At 39.8% G+C, this 19,455-nt stretch overlaps 1 protein-coding gene across 1 annotated transcript in view; it reads right to left on the reverse strand.

The window, feature by feature from the left end:
- The window catches only part of LOC142214521 (scavenger receptor cysteine-rich type 1 protein M130-like), a 75,246-nt gene extending 56,122 nt beyond the window's left edge, over positions 1 to 19,124 (reverse strand). Inside the window, exons 1-4 of the mRNA XM_075283470.1 lie at positions 19,043 to 19,124; positions 13,693 to 13,761; positions 10,208 to 10,414; positions 1,751 to 1,876 (exon numbers count right to left, since the gene is read on the reverse strand). Of these exons, the coding sequence (XP_075139571.1) occupies positions 1,751 to 1,876; positions 10,208 to 10,414; positions 13,693 to 13,761; positions 19,043 to 19,124 (484 nt within the window). The remainder of the gene's footprint in view (positions 1 to 1,750; positions 1,877 to 10,207; positions 10,415 to 13,692; positions 13,762 to 19,042) is intronic.
- Positions 19,125 to 19,455: the final 331 nt, after the last annotated feature.

Raw genomic sequence — 19,455 nt, forward strand, 5'->3', positions numbered from 1 at the left:
AATGTGCTCAAGTATTTAATACTTGTGCTTAGCCCACTTAGCTATTGTGATCATCTTGTGTTCTGACACTGGCTCGTTCCACTAGTTAACCCCTTGCCTTCTGATTTGTCTATATCTATACCCTCCTGGACTTGACCTTGGCATCATCTACTGGTTATTCCTCTTTATGATTTGGATTTTCCACACCCTCCTGATTTTGACTTTGGCTAGCTTCTCTGTTCTTTTCGTTTGCCATTCATCATCTGGTTTGAATTCGCTGAGCTTAGTATCACACACAAAAAAAAAACCCTAAAAAAAAAAATCCAAACATCCAAGCAGTAAAAGGCTAGGGTTCACTGCACCTGGAACAACTATGCTTGGATCAATAAGCTCAATACTTAGCTATTATCCAGATGGTATGAATAGGCAGCAAGGAAGGGTGAATAGGCCAGGACTCAAACACAGATGAATAAGCAGTTTCAGGCAGACAGACCATTTCTGGAACACAGGAAACTGAAGTTTAAAACCGGCATCTGACAGCATGTACGGTGGATTTAAACAGTAAAGAGCAGGAATACCGGATAGGGGATTGGAAGCAAAACTCAGAACCAGCCTATAATTAGTTCTCAGCACTGCAGAGGACTTAACCCCTTCAGAGGCAAAGGCACACTAAGGCACTGACCCACAAAGCAACTCATCACGTGATCCACGCATGAGTGCTACCACAGAAACAGCATGCCCAGTGTGAACATTCAATGATTCATCCGCCAAATGCCGTTCAGACACTCCACGCCTGAACCTAACAGGCTGAGACAGCAAGGACCAGGTATAATAATAACCCCTTAAAAACTACTACTGATTTGTTCGCATGTAATTCTGCCAGGAGTAACTGTACAATATCCAACAAATAGCTGAGAAAAGCCCAAGTGAGCATAAAACAGGAGATCCAGGAACACTGGACTGCAAATACAGGGCACATTCATGTAGGCATGATGCAACACAAGAAAAGAACAATCTATGAGCACAGTTAGGATAGCTGCTTACAGTCTTTAAATAATATCCCAACAACAACCACACAAATATCTAGATATAGGTAAAAGTGCATAAAAGAGTCTTGTATCTGTGTGTATAGGATGTGAAGAGAATTGACCCCTCCCCTCTGCATTCACTCTATGAAGAAACCAGACCCTCCCCCTTCACTCACTGTGAAGAAGTTTTGCTTTTTTAATGTATCTATGGATGGGACTTCCCTAGTAAAAGAGAGTGAACAGCAAATTAACTACAATGGAGATACCTAGTGGCAGCAAGTTTACAGTGGTTTTTTTTTGTAGGAAGAAAGCAGTAATATTTTTGGTCTAGAATCACCCGATCTATTAAGTGACACTAAGAAAAGTTAAGAGACTTTAATTGACTTCTTTAATAAGAAACAGTTGAAATAAGGGATACCACCATAATAATTACAATGATATACTACATACAGAAACACAGCACAGATAAATGAAGTACCATAACACAAATATTAGTTATAATACTAAAAATATTGTTTAATAAATCAATAAATATGTGTGTATTATAGCGGTGTAAATACCTTTGCATTGAATGGCAGGAGGATTTTCTTTAGTGCAGTTTCCTCCTCCCCCAGGTGTTCTTATACAGTCATATAGTCTGGACTCATTACCAACACACTGGATCTTCTCTGTCCATATTGGTCCAGGTCTTCTTGTATAGGTCAGTAATGATGGCACTGCTTCTCCACATTGAAGTTCCTTACATAGTACATTGGCCGCTCTAAGATCTGAGTCGATCTCACAAACAGATCCCCAAGTATCATTATGTCTAGCTTCTAAATGTCCTGAGCAATTATTGTGTCCATCCACTAATCTGTATTCTCTGTCATCTAAAAAGAAACATAAATATTTAAAAAATAAGACAAATTCCAAAGGCTGGAATAATGGTTTTGGCAACAGAGTCTGCGGTAGTCGACCACATTGCCGCATATCTAGTGCTGGCCACTATGTGGTGGATATTACAGCCGGATCTATTCTGTAACCACCCTCAGTATCTGAGCATGGCTGACAAGATTGTCTCTAATGCTGTGACACACACACACACACACACACACACACACACCAACAATAAATCTAGCTGACTCAACCTTAAGCTAACGCGTTTCTGCATAGGTATTGGACGTAAGCTTCATCAGAGATAGTTGGTGGCTAGAGCAATATAATGCTAGGGAGATACTAATGTCACTCTCCCCAGCTTAGCATCTCCTGGCCATGATAAATGGCTCTAAGAATCATGGGTAGTGAGTATAGACGCCTATACACACTTCACTGCATCACCAATGATCAAGTCTGACAAAGTTCATAACCCTGAACAAAGTGTTGCACTCAATTGTTGATCCGTATTTCTTACAAGATTATTTCCTACTATTAGAGATGAGCGAACAGTCAAATTTTCGAGATTCAATATTCGTTTCAAATAGCCCCTCAATATTTGACTATTCGAACGAATATCAAACCCCATTATAGTCTATGAGGAAAAAAATGCTTGTTTCAGGGGATCCCACTCTTTTACTCAAGAGAGTCACAAAGTCCACTATGACACCCCAGGAAATTATGCCAACACCCTGAAATGCAACTGGGACCGCAGGGGAAGCATGCCTGGGGGCATCTAACATGCCCAAGCCACAGTATTATGTCAGGATCCCTGTCAGCTTGCGATATGAGGGAGCTGACTTTTTCCCATAGGAATGCATTGATCAGCGTCGATTGGCCAAATGCCATACAGAGTACAGCATTCGGCCAATCAATGCTGGTTCTGCCGGTGGTTCCTCTATGAGGAGGCAGAGTCTAAGATCGGACCAGAATGGAGACGGCTGTGGACCAATCTAAGACTCCACCTCCTCCAGCAGAACCAGCGTTGATTGGCCAAATGCTGTACTCTGTATGGCATTTGGCCAATTAACGCTGGTCAATGCATTCCTATGCCGAGATGTATCAGAGCTGGCCGTGTGCTCAGCTCAGCTACACCGGAGATGCAGCCAAGCTCAGTGCACGGCCAGCTCTGCTACACCGGAGATGAAGCAGAGCTGGCCATGCGCTCAGCTCGGCTACACCGGAGATGTAGCAGAGCTGAGTGTGCGCTGAGCTCTGCTACACCCGAGATGTAGTAGAGCTGAGTGTGCACTGAGCTCTGCTACACCTGAGATGTAGCAGAGCTGAGTGTGCACTGAACCCTGCTGCACGCTCAGCTCTGCTACATCTGAGATGCAGCAGGGTTCAGCGCACACTCAGCTCTGCTGTATCTCTGGTTTGTGTGCTGAGCTCTGCTGCTTCTTCAGTGTAGCAGAGCTGTGTCAGCTCTGCTACGTCTGAGATCAGACCACAATGGAAACTGCTGTGGACCAATCTTAGACTCCGCCTCCTCTGGCAGAACCAGCGTTGATTGGCCGAATGCTGTACTCTGTATGGCATTCGGCCAATCAACGCTGGTCAATGCATTCCTATGGGAAAAAGTCAGCTCCCGCATATCACAAGCTGACAGGGATCCCAACCAGATAGAGCCCCAAAGAGCTGGGTGAGTAACATTCCCACCTAAATAAAGGTAATCCCTAGCTAACCCTGCCTGTACATCTGTCCCTGTCTCACAGTCACATAGTTCACAGTTTCAAATTAACCAAATGTTAAATCCACCATTCGTATAAATTGGAGATCACCTGTTTTAGCCAGCCAATTACTTTTTCAGATTTTTTTTTTTATGCCTCCGTTGTCGTAGTTCCTGTCCCACCTCCCCTGCACAGTTATTGGTGCAAAAAACGCGCCAGGAAAGGTGGGAAGGGATACAAATTATTACTGCGTATGCCGCGTGGTATTCGATTGGAAACGACCTTGTAATGTATGAAACTACAAAAATAAATTTAAAAAACCACATTTGCACTATTTGCCAAAGAAACCTACGGTGTGTGCAGTGATTTCTATACATTATGCTTCTGCATAGGCTGACTTCCGGTATATACTGTAATACACATATATTGCAGTGAATATTATTGAACTAGAGATCAGAACATCGCTAGTTCAGGTACCCTAGTATAAAATAAAAGTTACAAAAGTGTAAAAAAAAAAAAAAATCTAGTGCGTTAAAAAAAAAAAAAAATCAAACGAATAAAACCGCCAAAATGCCCCTTTCCCGTATTAAATTAATTATAGAAAAAAAAAACTAAAAATTATTCAAAACAATACATATTTGGTACTAACACATCAGTAACAACCCAAACAATAAAACTGAAACATTATTTAACCTGCAAGGTGAATGTGATACAAAAAAAAAAAAGCTGAAAGTAATGATTCACCATCCCATCTATATATGCTATAAAAAGTCATATATACCCAAAATAGTACCAGTAAAAAGTACAGCGAAAATAAAATAAGCCCTCCAAAATGTTGTGCCTCTCAGAAAATGGTGATGTATTTTCGGACCCAAATGGGTTATTACTCTGCACACATGAAAAAAAAAAAAAACAATAAAAGGGTGCATTCACACTGAGTAAACGCTAGCTTATTCTGAACGTAAAACACATTCAGAATAAGCGGCGTCTAAAGCAGCTCCATTCATTTCTATGGGAGCGGGGATACGAGCGCTCCCCATAGAAATGAATGGGCTGCTTCTTTCACTCCGTGCAGTCCCATTGAAGTGAATGGGGAGTGCCGGCGTATACGGCAAGCTCTGCTCATGCCGGAGCGTACACGCCGGCACTCCCCATTCACTTCAATGGGACTGCACGGAGTGAAAGAAGCAGCCCATTCATTTCTATGGGGAGCGCTCGTATCCCCGCTCCCATAGAAATGAATGGAGCTGCTTTAGACGCCGCTTATTCTGAACGTGTTTTACGTTCAGAATAAGCTAGCGTTTACTCAGTGTGAATTCACCCAAAGTTGGGTTTTGCTACAATAGTACCGACCCATAGAATAAAGGTGACATGTTACTTATGATGCCTGGAGCACAGAAAAGAATATTAAAAGGTACAAAACAATCCACCAAGAATTTTTTTTTTTTTAATAAAAGTTAGTCAATAAATTATGGTCATCCGAAAAAGGTGTAATAAAAAAGCATCTCATCCTGTAAAAAAAAACAGCCCTCATATGGCTACATCACCAGAAAAATAATTTAAAAAAAACCCCACAGCTTGTACAATGTGAAGGTAACCCCCCCCTGAAATCATCAGATCATTAGAACAAAACAGGCTGCTGCAACATGGGAATGTATAAACTGTGTGATCGTTTATCAGAGGACATCCCAGATTTAGAGCTTATGAGAGAAAGGACACCAGAAGTGACCCCTCAGAGTCACCCCCTTCCTCCCAAATCATAGGAACTACTGGGGATATAGTAAGGAATTTGGTGCTCCCAATGTACTCTGTACCTTTCACCATCCGCTGTACATTCATGTCTGGAAAACTAATGCTCAGTAAATTCTTTGATAAATTATTTGAGGGGTGCAGTTTTCATAATGGGATCACTCCCTAGGGCAGTGATGGCAAACCTAGTGCCCAAACTGCAACCCAAAACCCACAAAATTATTGCAAAGTGACAACATGTCAATTTAACCTTAATACTGTACGACTCCACAATTGCAGACAGTTACAGACCCTCAAATTACAGTCGTGTAAATGGGCTTTACAGAGCTTTCAATAATACTGACAACTTTGTACTGAAAGGTAATAGTTTGCATGTGGTACTTTTGAACAATTATTGTTTATTTACATCACACAGGATCTGTTTTATAGTGACTGTGCAATATTATTACAGCCTGAACTAATATCATGTCTGCTTTAAAACAGATACTGAGAGACATATAAATAGAGAAGTGCCCCCCACACAGTACCATACACTCCACAGTGACCCCCAGACAGTATTATATGCTCCACTGTGGCCACTGTACACAGTATTATGTCCCATAGTGGCCCCTGCACACAGTATTATGTCCCATAGTGGCCCCTGCACACAGTATTATGTCCCATAGTGGCCCCTGCACACAGTATTATGCCCCATAGTGGCCCCTGCACACAGTATTATGCCCTATAGTGGCCCCTGCACACAGTATTATGCCCTATAGTGGCCCCTGCACACAGTATTATCCCCCATAGTGGCCCCTGCACACAGTATTGTCCCCAATAGTGACCCCTGCACACAGTATTATGTCCCATAGTGGCCCCTGCACTCAGTATTATGTCCCATAGTGGCCCCTGCACACAGTATTATGTCCCATAGTGGCCCCTGCACACAGTATTATGTCCCATAGTGGCCCCTGCACACAGTATTATGCCCCATAGTGGTCCCTGCACACAGTTTTATGCCCCATAGTGGCCCCTGCACACAGTATTATGTCCCATAGTGGTCCCTGCATACAGTATTATGCCCCATAGTGGTCCCTGCACACAGTATTATGTCCCATAGTGGCCCCTGCACACAGTATTATCCCCCATAGTGGCCCCTGCACACAGTATTGTCCCCAATAGTGACCCCTGCACACAGTATTATGTCCCATAGTGGCCCCTGCACTCAGTATTATGTCCCATAGTGGCCCCTGCACACAGTATTATGTCCCATAGTGGCCCCTGCACACAGTATTATGCCCCATAGTGGTCCCTGCACACAGTTTTATGCCCCATAGTGGCCCCTGCACACAGTATTATGTCCCATAGTGGCCCCTGCACACAGTATTATGCCCCATAGTGGTCCCTGCACACAGTATTATGTCCCATAGTGGCCCCTGCACACAGTATTATGTCCCATAGTGGCCCCTGACCCTAGAGTATAATTAGGGGAGGCCCAGGGATGGTGATCATACATAAAAAAACAATGTTACTCACCTTCCCTGTGCTCCGGAGCGACTCCATTCTCTTTGGCATTTCTGCCTGAAGTCAGCGGTCGGTGATTGGGTCTCAGGGGTCATATATGCATAATGATGCTGATGTGACCTCTGCGGCTGTATCAACGGTCTCTTACATATGGCAGACGCACCAAGGAAAACGGAGCAGCTCCGAAGTGCAGGGAAGGTGAGTAATATTTTTTTTATGTTTGATAACCTCTCCTGGGTCTAAAGAGACACCAGAGTATAACAATAGCAGTTTCAATCTGGGGAGGACTCAGGCTGTAATTGCCAGGGAAATAACCCCTTTATGATATATTTTTATATAAAAAATAGCAAGACTATCCTCACAATGCCACAAGGCAGGTAATTATATCCTCAAGTGGCCCTGAGGCAAGTAACAATGCACATCAGTGGCCCTAAGATAACCAATTATGTCCTCCAGTGTCCCCAAGGCAAGTAATAATGTCCCCCAATGGTACCCCAGACAAGTAATTGTGTTTCAGTAGCTCCCATATATCTACTAATGACCTTTGTAACCTTCAGACAAGTAATAATGTCCCCCAGTGGCCACACACTGTAATTATATATATATATATATATATATATATATATATATATATATATATAAGCACCACTTACCCATCCTCGGTCCTCGAAGCTCTGTGATCGTCCTCCTCTGCAGACTGATGCAGCAGGTCTTCAGCAGACATCACTAGTTGATGTCTGAGTGATAGAGCAGGAAGCTAAAGCCTTCCTACTGCACTTCGCTATTCAACTACACCGGCATCCATAGATTGACCCAACAGCCCTGGTGGGACTCACTGGTCTAAGTATGAGACAGTATTTGTGAACATTTCCCCAGTGTGTGACGTTGTTAGGATTGGGTCCTGCAGGGTTCTCGCTCAGCGCACAGCACCACCTGCTGGTCAATCTAACTCTCGGCCTTGGATAGTGAGGTGTCTGGAGTGTAAGTCCAGCTTTTGGCCTACTGAGCATGCTCAGACCTATTGGAGCCGCTCGCAAGCTAAGTGCCATTTCGTCCCTACTGAGCATGAGCGGTGAGGTCATGACCACGGGACTTGCCTTTAAATAGTGTGAGCCAACGCCCGCCCGTCACTCACACTTTGAATAAGAATGACTGAAGTTTGTTAAAGGACAGTAGTTCAGGGCTAGGCTCCAGTATCCAGGCAGGGGTTCAGACTAGGCCTGTAGTTAGTACCCAGTAAGTCTTGAATGGTCAGCTCTATACCAGGGTTAGGAGCAGTAGACACTGTTCCAGCCCATAGAGTTTATCACTGACGGGTAGTTACTCACATAAAGACTAAATCACTGTAGGAGTAAATAAAATATAACTTTTAATAATCTTTCTTAAAAATGGCCTCGATTTATTTAATGTTTTTTAAATATTTTCTTTAAAAAAAACTGTACTATGACCTCATTGATAAAGGGTAACCAATAATTATTAAGTCAATCCCTGTCTGGTACAGCCATTAACAGTTTCATTCCCTGATAGTGTGCCAGGAGCTAATCTGGTATGCCCCAGTACACCTATAGATCCCTGGAACTCTAGATGAAATCAGGTGCGAGGAAATCTAGATACAAATCCCTAGTGGTTCCACATAGGCTGTGAGTAAGGCCAGAGGGAGGTCCTGGAGGAGAAAGCTCTGTGAGCAGTCTCTGTTACTGACAAATTAACCCCCGTATATGATAATGACAACAGGAGCTATATTGAAACGGAGGATATTCAATACAGTACAGTCTCACGTTCTCACAAGCCGTATTGCACTCAACTACACCTCACACAATGCCCTACTGATCTCAAGTATGCTCCAATTGCCTATGTTAACATTGTTGCCACTTAGGGTATAGTTACATTAGCCCTATTAGTCTCTATTCATGGGCTACGTATCCTAACTAGATAAATACAATATATGGTCCCTGATGTATCCACCACCTATTGTATAAGTTTTCCCTCACACTTCCCTCAACGCGTTTCGCTAGGGGTCTAGCCTAGCTCATCAGGAGGATGATAATGCAGGAGATGATAATATTTGCAGTTAAAACTGCATTTCCCGCGCCCTTGATGGTAGGACACAGTATCAATATACGCGAAACGCGTTGAGGGAAGTGTGAGGGAAAACTTATACAATAGGTGGTGGATACATCAGGGACCATATATTGTATTTATCTAGTTAGGATACGTAGCCCATGAATAGAGACTAATAGGGCTAATGTAACTATACCCTAAGTGGCAACAATGTTAACATAGGCAATTGGAGCATACTTGAGATCAGTAGGGCATTGTGTGAGGTGTAGTTGAGTGGAATACGGCTTGTGAGAACGTGAGACTGTACTGTATTGAATATCCTCCGTTTCAATATAGCTCCTGCTGTCATTATCATATACGGGGGTTAATTTGTCAGTAACAGAGACTGCTCACAGAGCTTTCTCCTCCAGGACCTCCCTCTGGCCTTACTCACAGCCTATGTGGAACCACTAGGGATTTGTATCTAGATTTCCTCGCACCTGATTTCATCTAGAGTTCCAGGGATCTATAGGTGTACTGGGGCATACCAGATTAGCTCCTGGCACACTATCAGGGAATGAAACTGTTAATGGCTGTACCAGACAGGGATTGACTTAATAATTATTGGTTACCCTTTATCAATGAGGTCATAGTACAGTTTTTTTTAAAGAAAATATTTAAAAAACATTAAATAAATCGAGGCCATTTTTAAGAAAGATTATTAAAAGTTATATTTTATTTACTCCTACAGTGATTCAGCCCATAGAGTTGCAGCAAGCTTGGGCTCTCAGACTCGTTACTGTCAAACTTCCTTTACTCTCCTGGCTGTTGCAGAAGCATGTTTAGTTGCTGACCTGGGGTGACTGTTAACCCTTGGCAGCCTTGCTGTTTCAGCTGTACTGTGCACCTGTCCAGTGAGGTTAACTGGCAAGGCTTTCTTGCAGCTTGTTCACATTAAGTATTGCGTCACATATCTTCCAGTGCAGCTTAACTGGTAGAGGATGATTCAGACATACAGCCGCCCACCATTGGGCCTGTGGACCTCGCTGCAGTGCCTTGCAGACTAGAGGTTCTGTTGCTTAAAATATTTATATATATATATATATATATATATATATATATATATATATATATATATATATATATATATATATACAGAACCGTAACAGACGTTAATACCAACATTAAGAAAAAAAAAATATATATATTTAATTATACCTGTAATGAGTATTCCTGACATAAAGAATGTAGTAATTTTATCAATGTTGTATGTAGAAAAGCTGCACTGAGACAAATATGACTCTTCTCCTGTACAATTTATGTCACCAAACCATAACTTCAGTTCCATTTTTCCAAATACATCTGCTCTGGTTAGCACATCTTCCCTTGGAATGGCACATCCCAGCTGTCTGGACACCACCATGGCGAGGTTTTTAGATGTCTCATGAAAAATTACTCCTCCCCATTCTTCCTTGTATCTGACTTCCACCCGTCCTCTACAGTTAGTGACTCCTCCAGAAAGTCTCACTTCAACTGTAAGAAAAGAAATAAGAGCAGTGGTCAGTAGCACATGGAAGTGTATATGATAGATATGCTGATTCTGTATCTGTATGAATACATATCATTTTCACAGGTACTGAGCTATATATTGTTATACTGTTTCCCTAATTTTGTTTGACTTCTTCTTCTTTCTCTGTAACCACTCGGTTGTGTATATATCGCAGACTGTAATGTGCATAGTGTATACTCGTAACCATAACTCTGCGTAACACAGCGATCGAGAAGGCAGGGAAGGGAATAAACCTTCCCTGACATCTCTCTGGGAGTTCCAGCTGAAGTTACAGCCGGCTCCCAGCTTCAGCAGCTGCACGATCTGCATGAAGCTGCTGTGTTCTGACTGGACGTACCGGTACGTCCTGTCAGAACTAGGCAACCACTATCCAGACGTATATACTCTATGGGCGGTCCAGAAGTGATTAAATTTTGTGTTTGGTCTCATTTTTATGCAGATCAATTGGGGACTTATAAATAATTTTCTTTTGATGTTACATGAGACAGAGTAGGATCAAAATTAAGGGATTTGCATTAAAATATTGGTGACATTGGTGATATTAATGGCTAATATGAAGTACAATGTGTCATGAAAAAAAACAATCTTAAAATCCTTTACGTAACTTAAAGCGTCTCAGAGTTATTGTGATATAAAGTGACACGTGCGTTTTGAAAAATGAGGCCTGGTCCTTAAGGCACTTATGCGCTGCGTCTTTTTGGAGTTACATGACTTCTATAACAGGAAAAAGTTGAAATGAAGAATTCTTCAATAAAAATGATGATGATACAGTATGTACAATAACACATCACAGATAAATGAAGGACTATAGCACAAATATTAATTCTAAAAATATCTTGTTAAATCCTATTAATATTATAAATGTGTGAGTTTGTGTGTTTGTATGTTTGTTCCTCAATCACGCAAAACCCGCTCCACCGATTTGGCTGAAAGTTTCCACACACATAGTTAATACACCCGATTGCGCAATAGGCTACTTTTCGTCACAATAGCACACATACGTTTGTGCCAGGACCCCCACAAAACCCAAACTCACACCACAATCTCTGCAATCTCACACACTTTGGACCATAGCAAGCCCCAAAATTCCTATTGCCCTCTACAGCCTCGCCCCTAACCCCACACAATCACATATACATATACTTTACCACTTTGCCCCTCACCTTACCGATACTCCAGGAGGCTCTCTTTAACTCTCTGGAGCAGCCATGTTTGCCGACCCCCACCGCTCTGACAATCCGCGACACCGCCCACCCATGTCAATACACATGACAATAGTAAATGTATACCCAGTTTGCCCATTCAAAAAACCTAAAAATAAATAAGGGCGAGGTTTGTTAGTGACAGCTGACATAGACGCATAGGATTATGGGTATCAGTATCACATGACTGGAATGAACGGATACATGCGTATGTGGAAGCGATATTCCTTGCATGTCGTCTGATGGGGTAGGATGAAATAACTCAGGTTGCTAACAAGCTCTAGTGTAATATGGCAGTGTATGTATATATATATATATATATATATATATATATATATATATATATATATATAGTATATGAATGTGGATGATGAGTTTGTAGTGGAATAAATATATAAAAAAACAATAATAAAAACAATAGTATTGAATGGTCTGAAGAGAGGTGTAATCTGAGCGGTAAGCCCTTTAAAAAAAAAAAAAAAAACGCAGGTACAACAACAACATCGCTTGGTGTGAGCAGTTATATGGGGCTTTGGATAAAAATGAATATATTACATTAATTGAGAAAAAAATATAAGGCCAGGATAAATGGTGCACAATATTGGAATTATGCATATGAAGTTGAGACATAGTATTGACTAAAGAAATTATTGAGTGATATTAGTATGATCAGCGTTGATGTATATGATTTAGGTGAAGTTACCATCAAAGAGTTAATTTTTAGGGGTGGGGTTTTGTAGCCTTCATGGTATTTAAGATACAGGTGTGTGTATAGCAGTATGCCAAGTAGAAGGGACATGTTGCAGTCCCGAAGCGCACAGCCGTTTATCATGCTACAATATCTGCATGTATCTTGGATGAACCTGTGATGGTATTTTAAATGAATCAATAAAGCTGGAATTTTAAGAATTTCGCCTGTTGGATGCTGGATTTTCTTCAGTCTGGAATTGGTTGGCTTCTTGGGGATACAGTCCATCCTCTATCCGTGCAACACAGGACGATAAATTTGTTATCACAGCAGGGTGAGCTGGAAATTTACATTTACTACCCATGTCAATACCCCTAGGCGGTCTAATAAATGCAAAAAAAAAAAAAGTATTACAAATTCAAATCCCCCCCCCCCTTTCCCTAGAACACATATAAAAGTAGTTAAATACTGTGAAACACATACATGTTAGGTATCCCTGTGTCCGAAATCGCCCGCTCTACAAAGCTATACAAATATTTTGCCCGGACGCTTAACGCCGTAGCGGCAAACATACTGAAAAGTCCAAAACCGCAGTTTTTTCACTATTTTCATTATCATACAACTATCAATCAAAAGTGATCAAACCAATAGCATTTCCCGAAAATGCAACAACTAAAAACTACACCCGGCCCCGCAAAAAAAGACATCCCCCGACACAGACAAATAAAAAAGTGACTGCTGTCAGAATATGGCGACTTTTAACAACAAAAACATGTCAACGAACTACTGGCAGAAAATAACAAATCATACAATGTCGTATATCGCGGTATATTCACTTCAAATCCCTCTGTCCCAAAGCCACTATGTACAGTTTATACCAACACCGTATAACAGCTCAAATACAAATTAGCTTCAACACAAAAGTCTCACGTATTCTCAGAATTACAGCAAAAACAAGATACACAGTTACATTTCATATCCCATACCTTATACACAGTACGAAAACCTTACCCGCGCCTGTATATACCCACTGCTACAATCACCGCAGACGAAGTCGCGGGTACCAGCTAATAAAGTAATAAATATTAGTGTATTATAGCGGTTTAAATACCTTTGCATTGAATGGCAGGAGGATTTTCTTTAGTGCAGTTTCCTTCTCCCCCAGGTGTTCTTATACAGTCATACAGCCTGGACTCATTACCAACACAATGGATCTTCTCTGTCCATATTGGTCCAGGTCTTCTTGTATAGGTCAGTAATGATGGCACTGCTTCTCCACATTGAAGTTCCTTACATAGTACATTGGCCACTCTAAGATCTGAGTCAATCTCACAAACAGATCCCCAAGTACCTCCATGGCGTGCTTCTAAATGTCCTGAGCAATCATTGTGTCCATCTACTAATCTGTATTCTCTGTCATCTAAAAAGAAATATAAATAGTTGAAAATTAGGATAAATTCCAAAGGATACCTTTTGTTTCTTGGGCTGGAATAATGGTTTAAGCTTTGGCAATAGAGTCGGTGGTGGTGGATCCTCACACTTTTCCACATTTTTATTCCCACTCCTGTGAGTCCCACATTGCACATAGACTCTGCATAGGCTGACTTGTTTTATCAATGCGCGTATAATCGATGAATAAAGCTTCAAAAACGCCCCTTTCCTATATAAAATGAATTATAGAAAAAAAAACTAAAAATGTTCAAAAATATATATATTCATATATATATATATATATATATATATATATATATATATATATATATATATGTTAGCCGCATCAGTAATCTGCATGGTGAACATAATACAAAAAAATTAAAAAGCAACAAAAAAAGCCACAAGTAATGATGTTTCACCATTCATGTTATGGCTCTCGGAAGATGGCGATACATTTTTGTCCCCATATGGGTTTTGCTCTGCAAAGTTAGTAACACATGAAAAAAAACAATGTAAATAAGATATCGCTGTAATCGTACCGACCTGCAGAATAAAGGTAACATGTCACTTAGGCTGCATGCTGAGCAGATCAAATTTAGAAGGTAAAAACCAATGGCAAAATATTTTTTTTTGTTTTTTAACCCACCAAGAAACAATTAATAAAAGTTAGTCAATAAATTATAGGCGCTCCAAAACGGTGTCATTTAAAAAGCATCTCATCCCGCAATAAAACAGCCCTCATATGGTTAAAATAAGATTATAAAAAACACTGTTTGTACAATGTGAAGAAAAAAAAAAAAAAAAATCGACAAATTAATAGAACAAAATTGGAAAGAAGGGAATGTATAAGCCGTGCGAGCGTATATCAGGGGACACCCCAGATTTAGAACTTTTGAGAGAGAAGAGACCACAACTGACCCCTCAATCATAGGAGCTACTGGGAATATAATAGGGGATTTTGTTGAGGGGTGCAGGGGTCACTTCCTTCGGAATTCTGTTTCTCTGATACTTTAGAGGCTCTGCAAACATGGCGTGGCATCCAGATACCAAACATCTAAAAAGTCACATAGCGCTCCTTCACATCTGTGCCCTGCTGTGTACCTAAACTGTTGTGCCCGGGGTATCTGCTTACCAATTTTTGGAGTGTGTGTCTCTGCTGACACAAGTTGGGTGCAACATATCAGGCACTGTAAGGGCATATATCTGATTTTTTTTTTATTTTTTTTTTTTTTTAAATTTCACTATGCTGAGCATTCATTTCTGGAAATTAAATTAATGCACCACTCAAAGGTTAAAATTTCACTCTGAACTACTTGAGAAATCTCTTGAGGGATGTAATTTCCAAAATAGTCACAGGTCTGCAAATTCAGCAATTCAGCATGATATCCAAACACCAAACTGTGCTCCTAAAAAACAAAATAGTGCTCCCTCCCTTCTGTGCCCAAATAGCAGTTTATACCACATATGGCATTGATAAATATTTTATCTTTGTTACAATAGTGTCATGCATGTGGGCATAGACTGCTGTTTGGGGCAAGGGAGTGCTATGTGACTTTTAGAGCGCAGAATTAATTGTTCCTTTTTAGATGCTATATCATGTTTGCAGAGACCCTAAAATTGCTCCTACAAATTGGGGTCACTTCTAGTGAAATCCTAATTCACTGGAACCTTCAGGGCTCTACAAAAACAACATGGCATTGAGGATTCCCACAAAATCTATACTGCAAAAGGTAAAAAGCGCATTGCTCCTTCTTTCTAAGCTCTGCTGTGTGGCCAAGCAACAGTTTGCACCTAAATATTCAACTTTTTTGTACCCACTTAAAAATTTTCACAGTGCGTGCCTCTAATGACACAACGTATTGGGCACTGAAATGGCATATTTCTTAAAAAATTGTAATTTCCCTTTGTACATTAATTTTTGGGAAGCACTCTTGGGAACGAAATGATAATACACATTGAGAAATCCTTAATGGGTGTAGTTCCAAAAATTAGGTCACTTTTAGGGGATTCCCATTATATTGATCCTTTAGGGGCTCTGCAAATGAGACATGGCACCTGAAAACTATTCCAGCAAAATCTGCTTTTCTGATGCCCAGTGTCACTCCTTTCCTTCCATGCACTGCCGTGTGCCGAAACATCAGTTTACACCCACATGTGGGGGATTTCTGTGCTCCAGAGAAATTGCATAGCAAGCTTTAAAATGCATTTTAACCCCTTGTGAATGTTTTAATTTTAGGGCTAAAATGAACATACGATTGAAAAAAAAATGAAACGTCTACATTGAAATGAATGTCTCCATATAATTTTTTGGTGAATTTGATAAAGGGTTAACAAACTTCCCAAATGCTGTATTTAATCATTTGAGGGGTGTAGCATTGAAAAAGTGGGTGATTTATGGGGATATCTCATATAGAGCTTTTACAAATCCACTTCAGAACTAAAGTCGCTAACAAATGGGTTTGGAAAATTTTCTTGTAAAGGAGCCTTCACACGGAGCTACGCTGTGCTCATTCTGATCGTAAAAACACGTTCAGAATGAGCACGTAAAAAGCAGCTCCCATTGACTTGAATGGGAGTCGGCATACGTGAACTCCCCATTGAAATCAATGGGATGCTTTTTTCCCTATTGCTTTCAATGTATTTCAGAATTGGGTAGTATATATTTTTCTTTTCTTTTCTCTTTTATTTATTTAAACCTATTTCACAAACACCAAAAACAGCTGCCCCACAAAAAGACTTGAACATGAAAGATGTATATACAGCTCCTATATTTCAATAGATGATATCTCAAAAAATAATACAGATAGATCTGCAGTCCACAGCAGTAGATACATTAGTGATTATAATTCTGTGGGTATTGCCCCGTGTACTCGTGAGTATTACATATCCCTGTTTCCACTGCATTGTCCAAGATTGGAACTACAGAACCACCAATCTTAAAGTTTAACCTCGTACATGCTGTGGTCAATAACGACCACAGAATCTAAAGTGTTGAGGGAGTGGAATTTTTGTCTGACCATGAGCACCCATCGCAATATGATCTTGAATTACAGATGACTTACAAAGGATCCCATCAGTTTTTGCCCGTTAGGTTTACCGAGAATTTAGAAAAAAGCCCCACAGCCAAAAAAAAAAAAAAATCCTTTTTCATTATTATTATTATTATTATTATTATTATTATTATTATTATTATTATTACTAGCTGGTACCCGCGACTTCGTCTGCGGTGATTGTAGCAGTGGGTATATACAGGCGCAGGTAAGGTTTTCGTACTGTGTATCAGGTATGAGATATGAAATGTAACTTTGTATCTTGTTTTTGCTGTAATTCAGACAATACGTGAGACTTTTGTGTTGAAGGTAATTTGTATTTGAGCTGCTATACGGTGTTGTGAGAAACTTTACATAGTGACTTTGGGACAGAGGTATTTGAAGTTAACCCTTTCCCGCCAATGGCATTTTTTGATTTTCGTTTTTGACTCCCCTCCTTCTAAACCCCATAACTTTTGTATTTCTCCGCTCCCAGAGTCATATGAGGTCTTAATTTTCCTGGGACAAATTTTTCTTCATGATGCCACCATTATTTATTCTATATAATGTACTGGGAAGCAGGGAAAAAAATTCAGAATGGGGTGGATTTGAAGAAAAAATGCATTTCTGCGACTTTCTTAAGGGCTTTGATTTTACGGCGTTCACTGTGCAACCAAAATGACATGTCCCCTATATTCTGTGTTTCGTTACGATTCCGAGGATACCAAATTTATATGGTTTTATTTACATTTTGACCCCTTAAAAAAATCCAAAACTGTGTTAAAAAATTATTTTTTGAAAAGTCGCCATATTCCGACAGCCGTAACTTTTTTATACGTGCGTGTACGATGATGTATAGGGCGTCTTTTTTTGCGCGACCGGGTGTACTTCGTAGTTCTACCATTTTGGGGAAATGTTATTGCTTTGATCACTTTTTATTCAAATTTTTATCTGAATCGAAACAGTGAAAAAATGGCGGTTTGGCACTTTTGACCATTTTTCCCGCTACGGCGTTTACCGAACAGGAAAAATATTTGTATAGCTTTGTAGAGCGGGCGATTTCGGACGTGGGGATACCTAACATGTATGTGTTTCACAGTTTTTAACTACTTTTATATGTGTTCTAGGGAAAGGGGGGCGATTTGAATTTTTAATCCTTTTTATTTATTTTTTTATATTTTTTTTACTTTTTTAAACTTTTTTTTTTTGCATTTATTAGACCGCCTAGGGGTATTGACATGGGTGGGCGGTGTCGCGGATTGTCAGAGCGATGGGGGTCGGCAAACATGGCTGCTCCGGAGCGTTAAAGAGAGCCTCCTGGAGTATCGTTAAGGTGAGGGGCAAAGTGGTAAAGTATATGTACATGTGATTGTGTGGGGTTAGGGGCGAGGCTGTAGAGGGCAATAGGAATTTTGTGGCTTGCTATGGTCCAAAGTGTGTGAGATTGCAGAGATGGTGATGTGAGTTTGGGTTTTGTGGGGGTCCTGGCACAAACGTATGTGCGCTATTGTGACGAAAAGTAGCCTATTGCGCAATCGAGTGTAGTGACTATGTTTGTGCAAAATTTCAGCCAAATCGGTGGAGCGGTTTTTCCGTGATTGAGGAACAAACATCCGAACATCCAAAACTCACAAACCCACAAACTTTCACATTTATAATATTAATAGGATTATTAGTTATTTATTATTATTTATTATTATTATTATTATTATTATTATTATTATTATTATTATTTTAATTATTTAATTATAATATTATTTATGTTGTGTTTTTGTTTTTTGTTTTTTGTTTTTTAAACTACCATTAAAAATATATTCATTTTACCATATGATAAACACAATGGTGAAATTACTAACAGTTTTACATTATACAAAGCTAAAAAATAAATTATATGTACCCAAAATGGTACCAATACAACTCATCCCACAAAACATAGACTAAAAAAAATTCCCATACGGCAATTTCAGCAGAAAACAATGTAACTCTTTGATTGCAATATTAAAATTCTAAAAAAAATATATATATTTGGACAATAACTAACACAAAGGCCTGTTTGCTAAGGGTTTGGAATACATATAGTTAAATGATAAATCTAACATGATAAAAAAAAAACCTGTTAAAAAAGATTTAATAATTAAGATAAAATATAGGATAATATGGTATAGTATAAAATAATGTAGTATAATATTGCATAGGATAATATTGTATAACCTATTATAATTTAAGGAAAACACGTACCAGATGGGTTACTTGGTTGACCATTTGATTTCCCAAGTAGAAGAAATAAACCAACCAATTTTAAGAATTCTTTCATGTCCATTTCTTTCTGAGCAATTTCCAAGTATCAAATACTAAGAAGACATCAGTAATTTTGGTAATAAACTGAACGATAACAAAGAACAAACCTTCACACTGATTCTATGTTAAAAAAATAGCTCAGAGGGTTGGGCTAATAGGGTAATTTCCTGCCCCTCTCCCTCCCATTCCCCTATATGGAAGATGTGGGTAAGGCTCCGCACCAACTCACAAATCAGAGAAGGTTTATATTTAAGCCTCATGTTTTGCTCTTGCACATCCTTCCCATTTTCTGCAGAGCAATCACTTCTAGAAACCACAATCTATATCTATATATAGAGATGTACGTTTGTTTG

The sequence above is a fragment of the Leptodactylus fuscus genome, chromosome 7 (genome assembly GCF_031893055.1).
Source record: "Leptodactylus fuscus isolate aLepFus1 chromosome 7, aLepFus1.hap2, whole genome shotgun sequence".
Classification (NCBI taxonomy): domain Eukaryota; kingdom Metazoa; phylum Chordata; class Amphibia; order Anura; family Leptodactylidae; genus Leptodactylus; species Leptodactylus fuscus.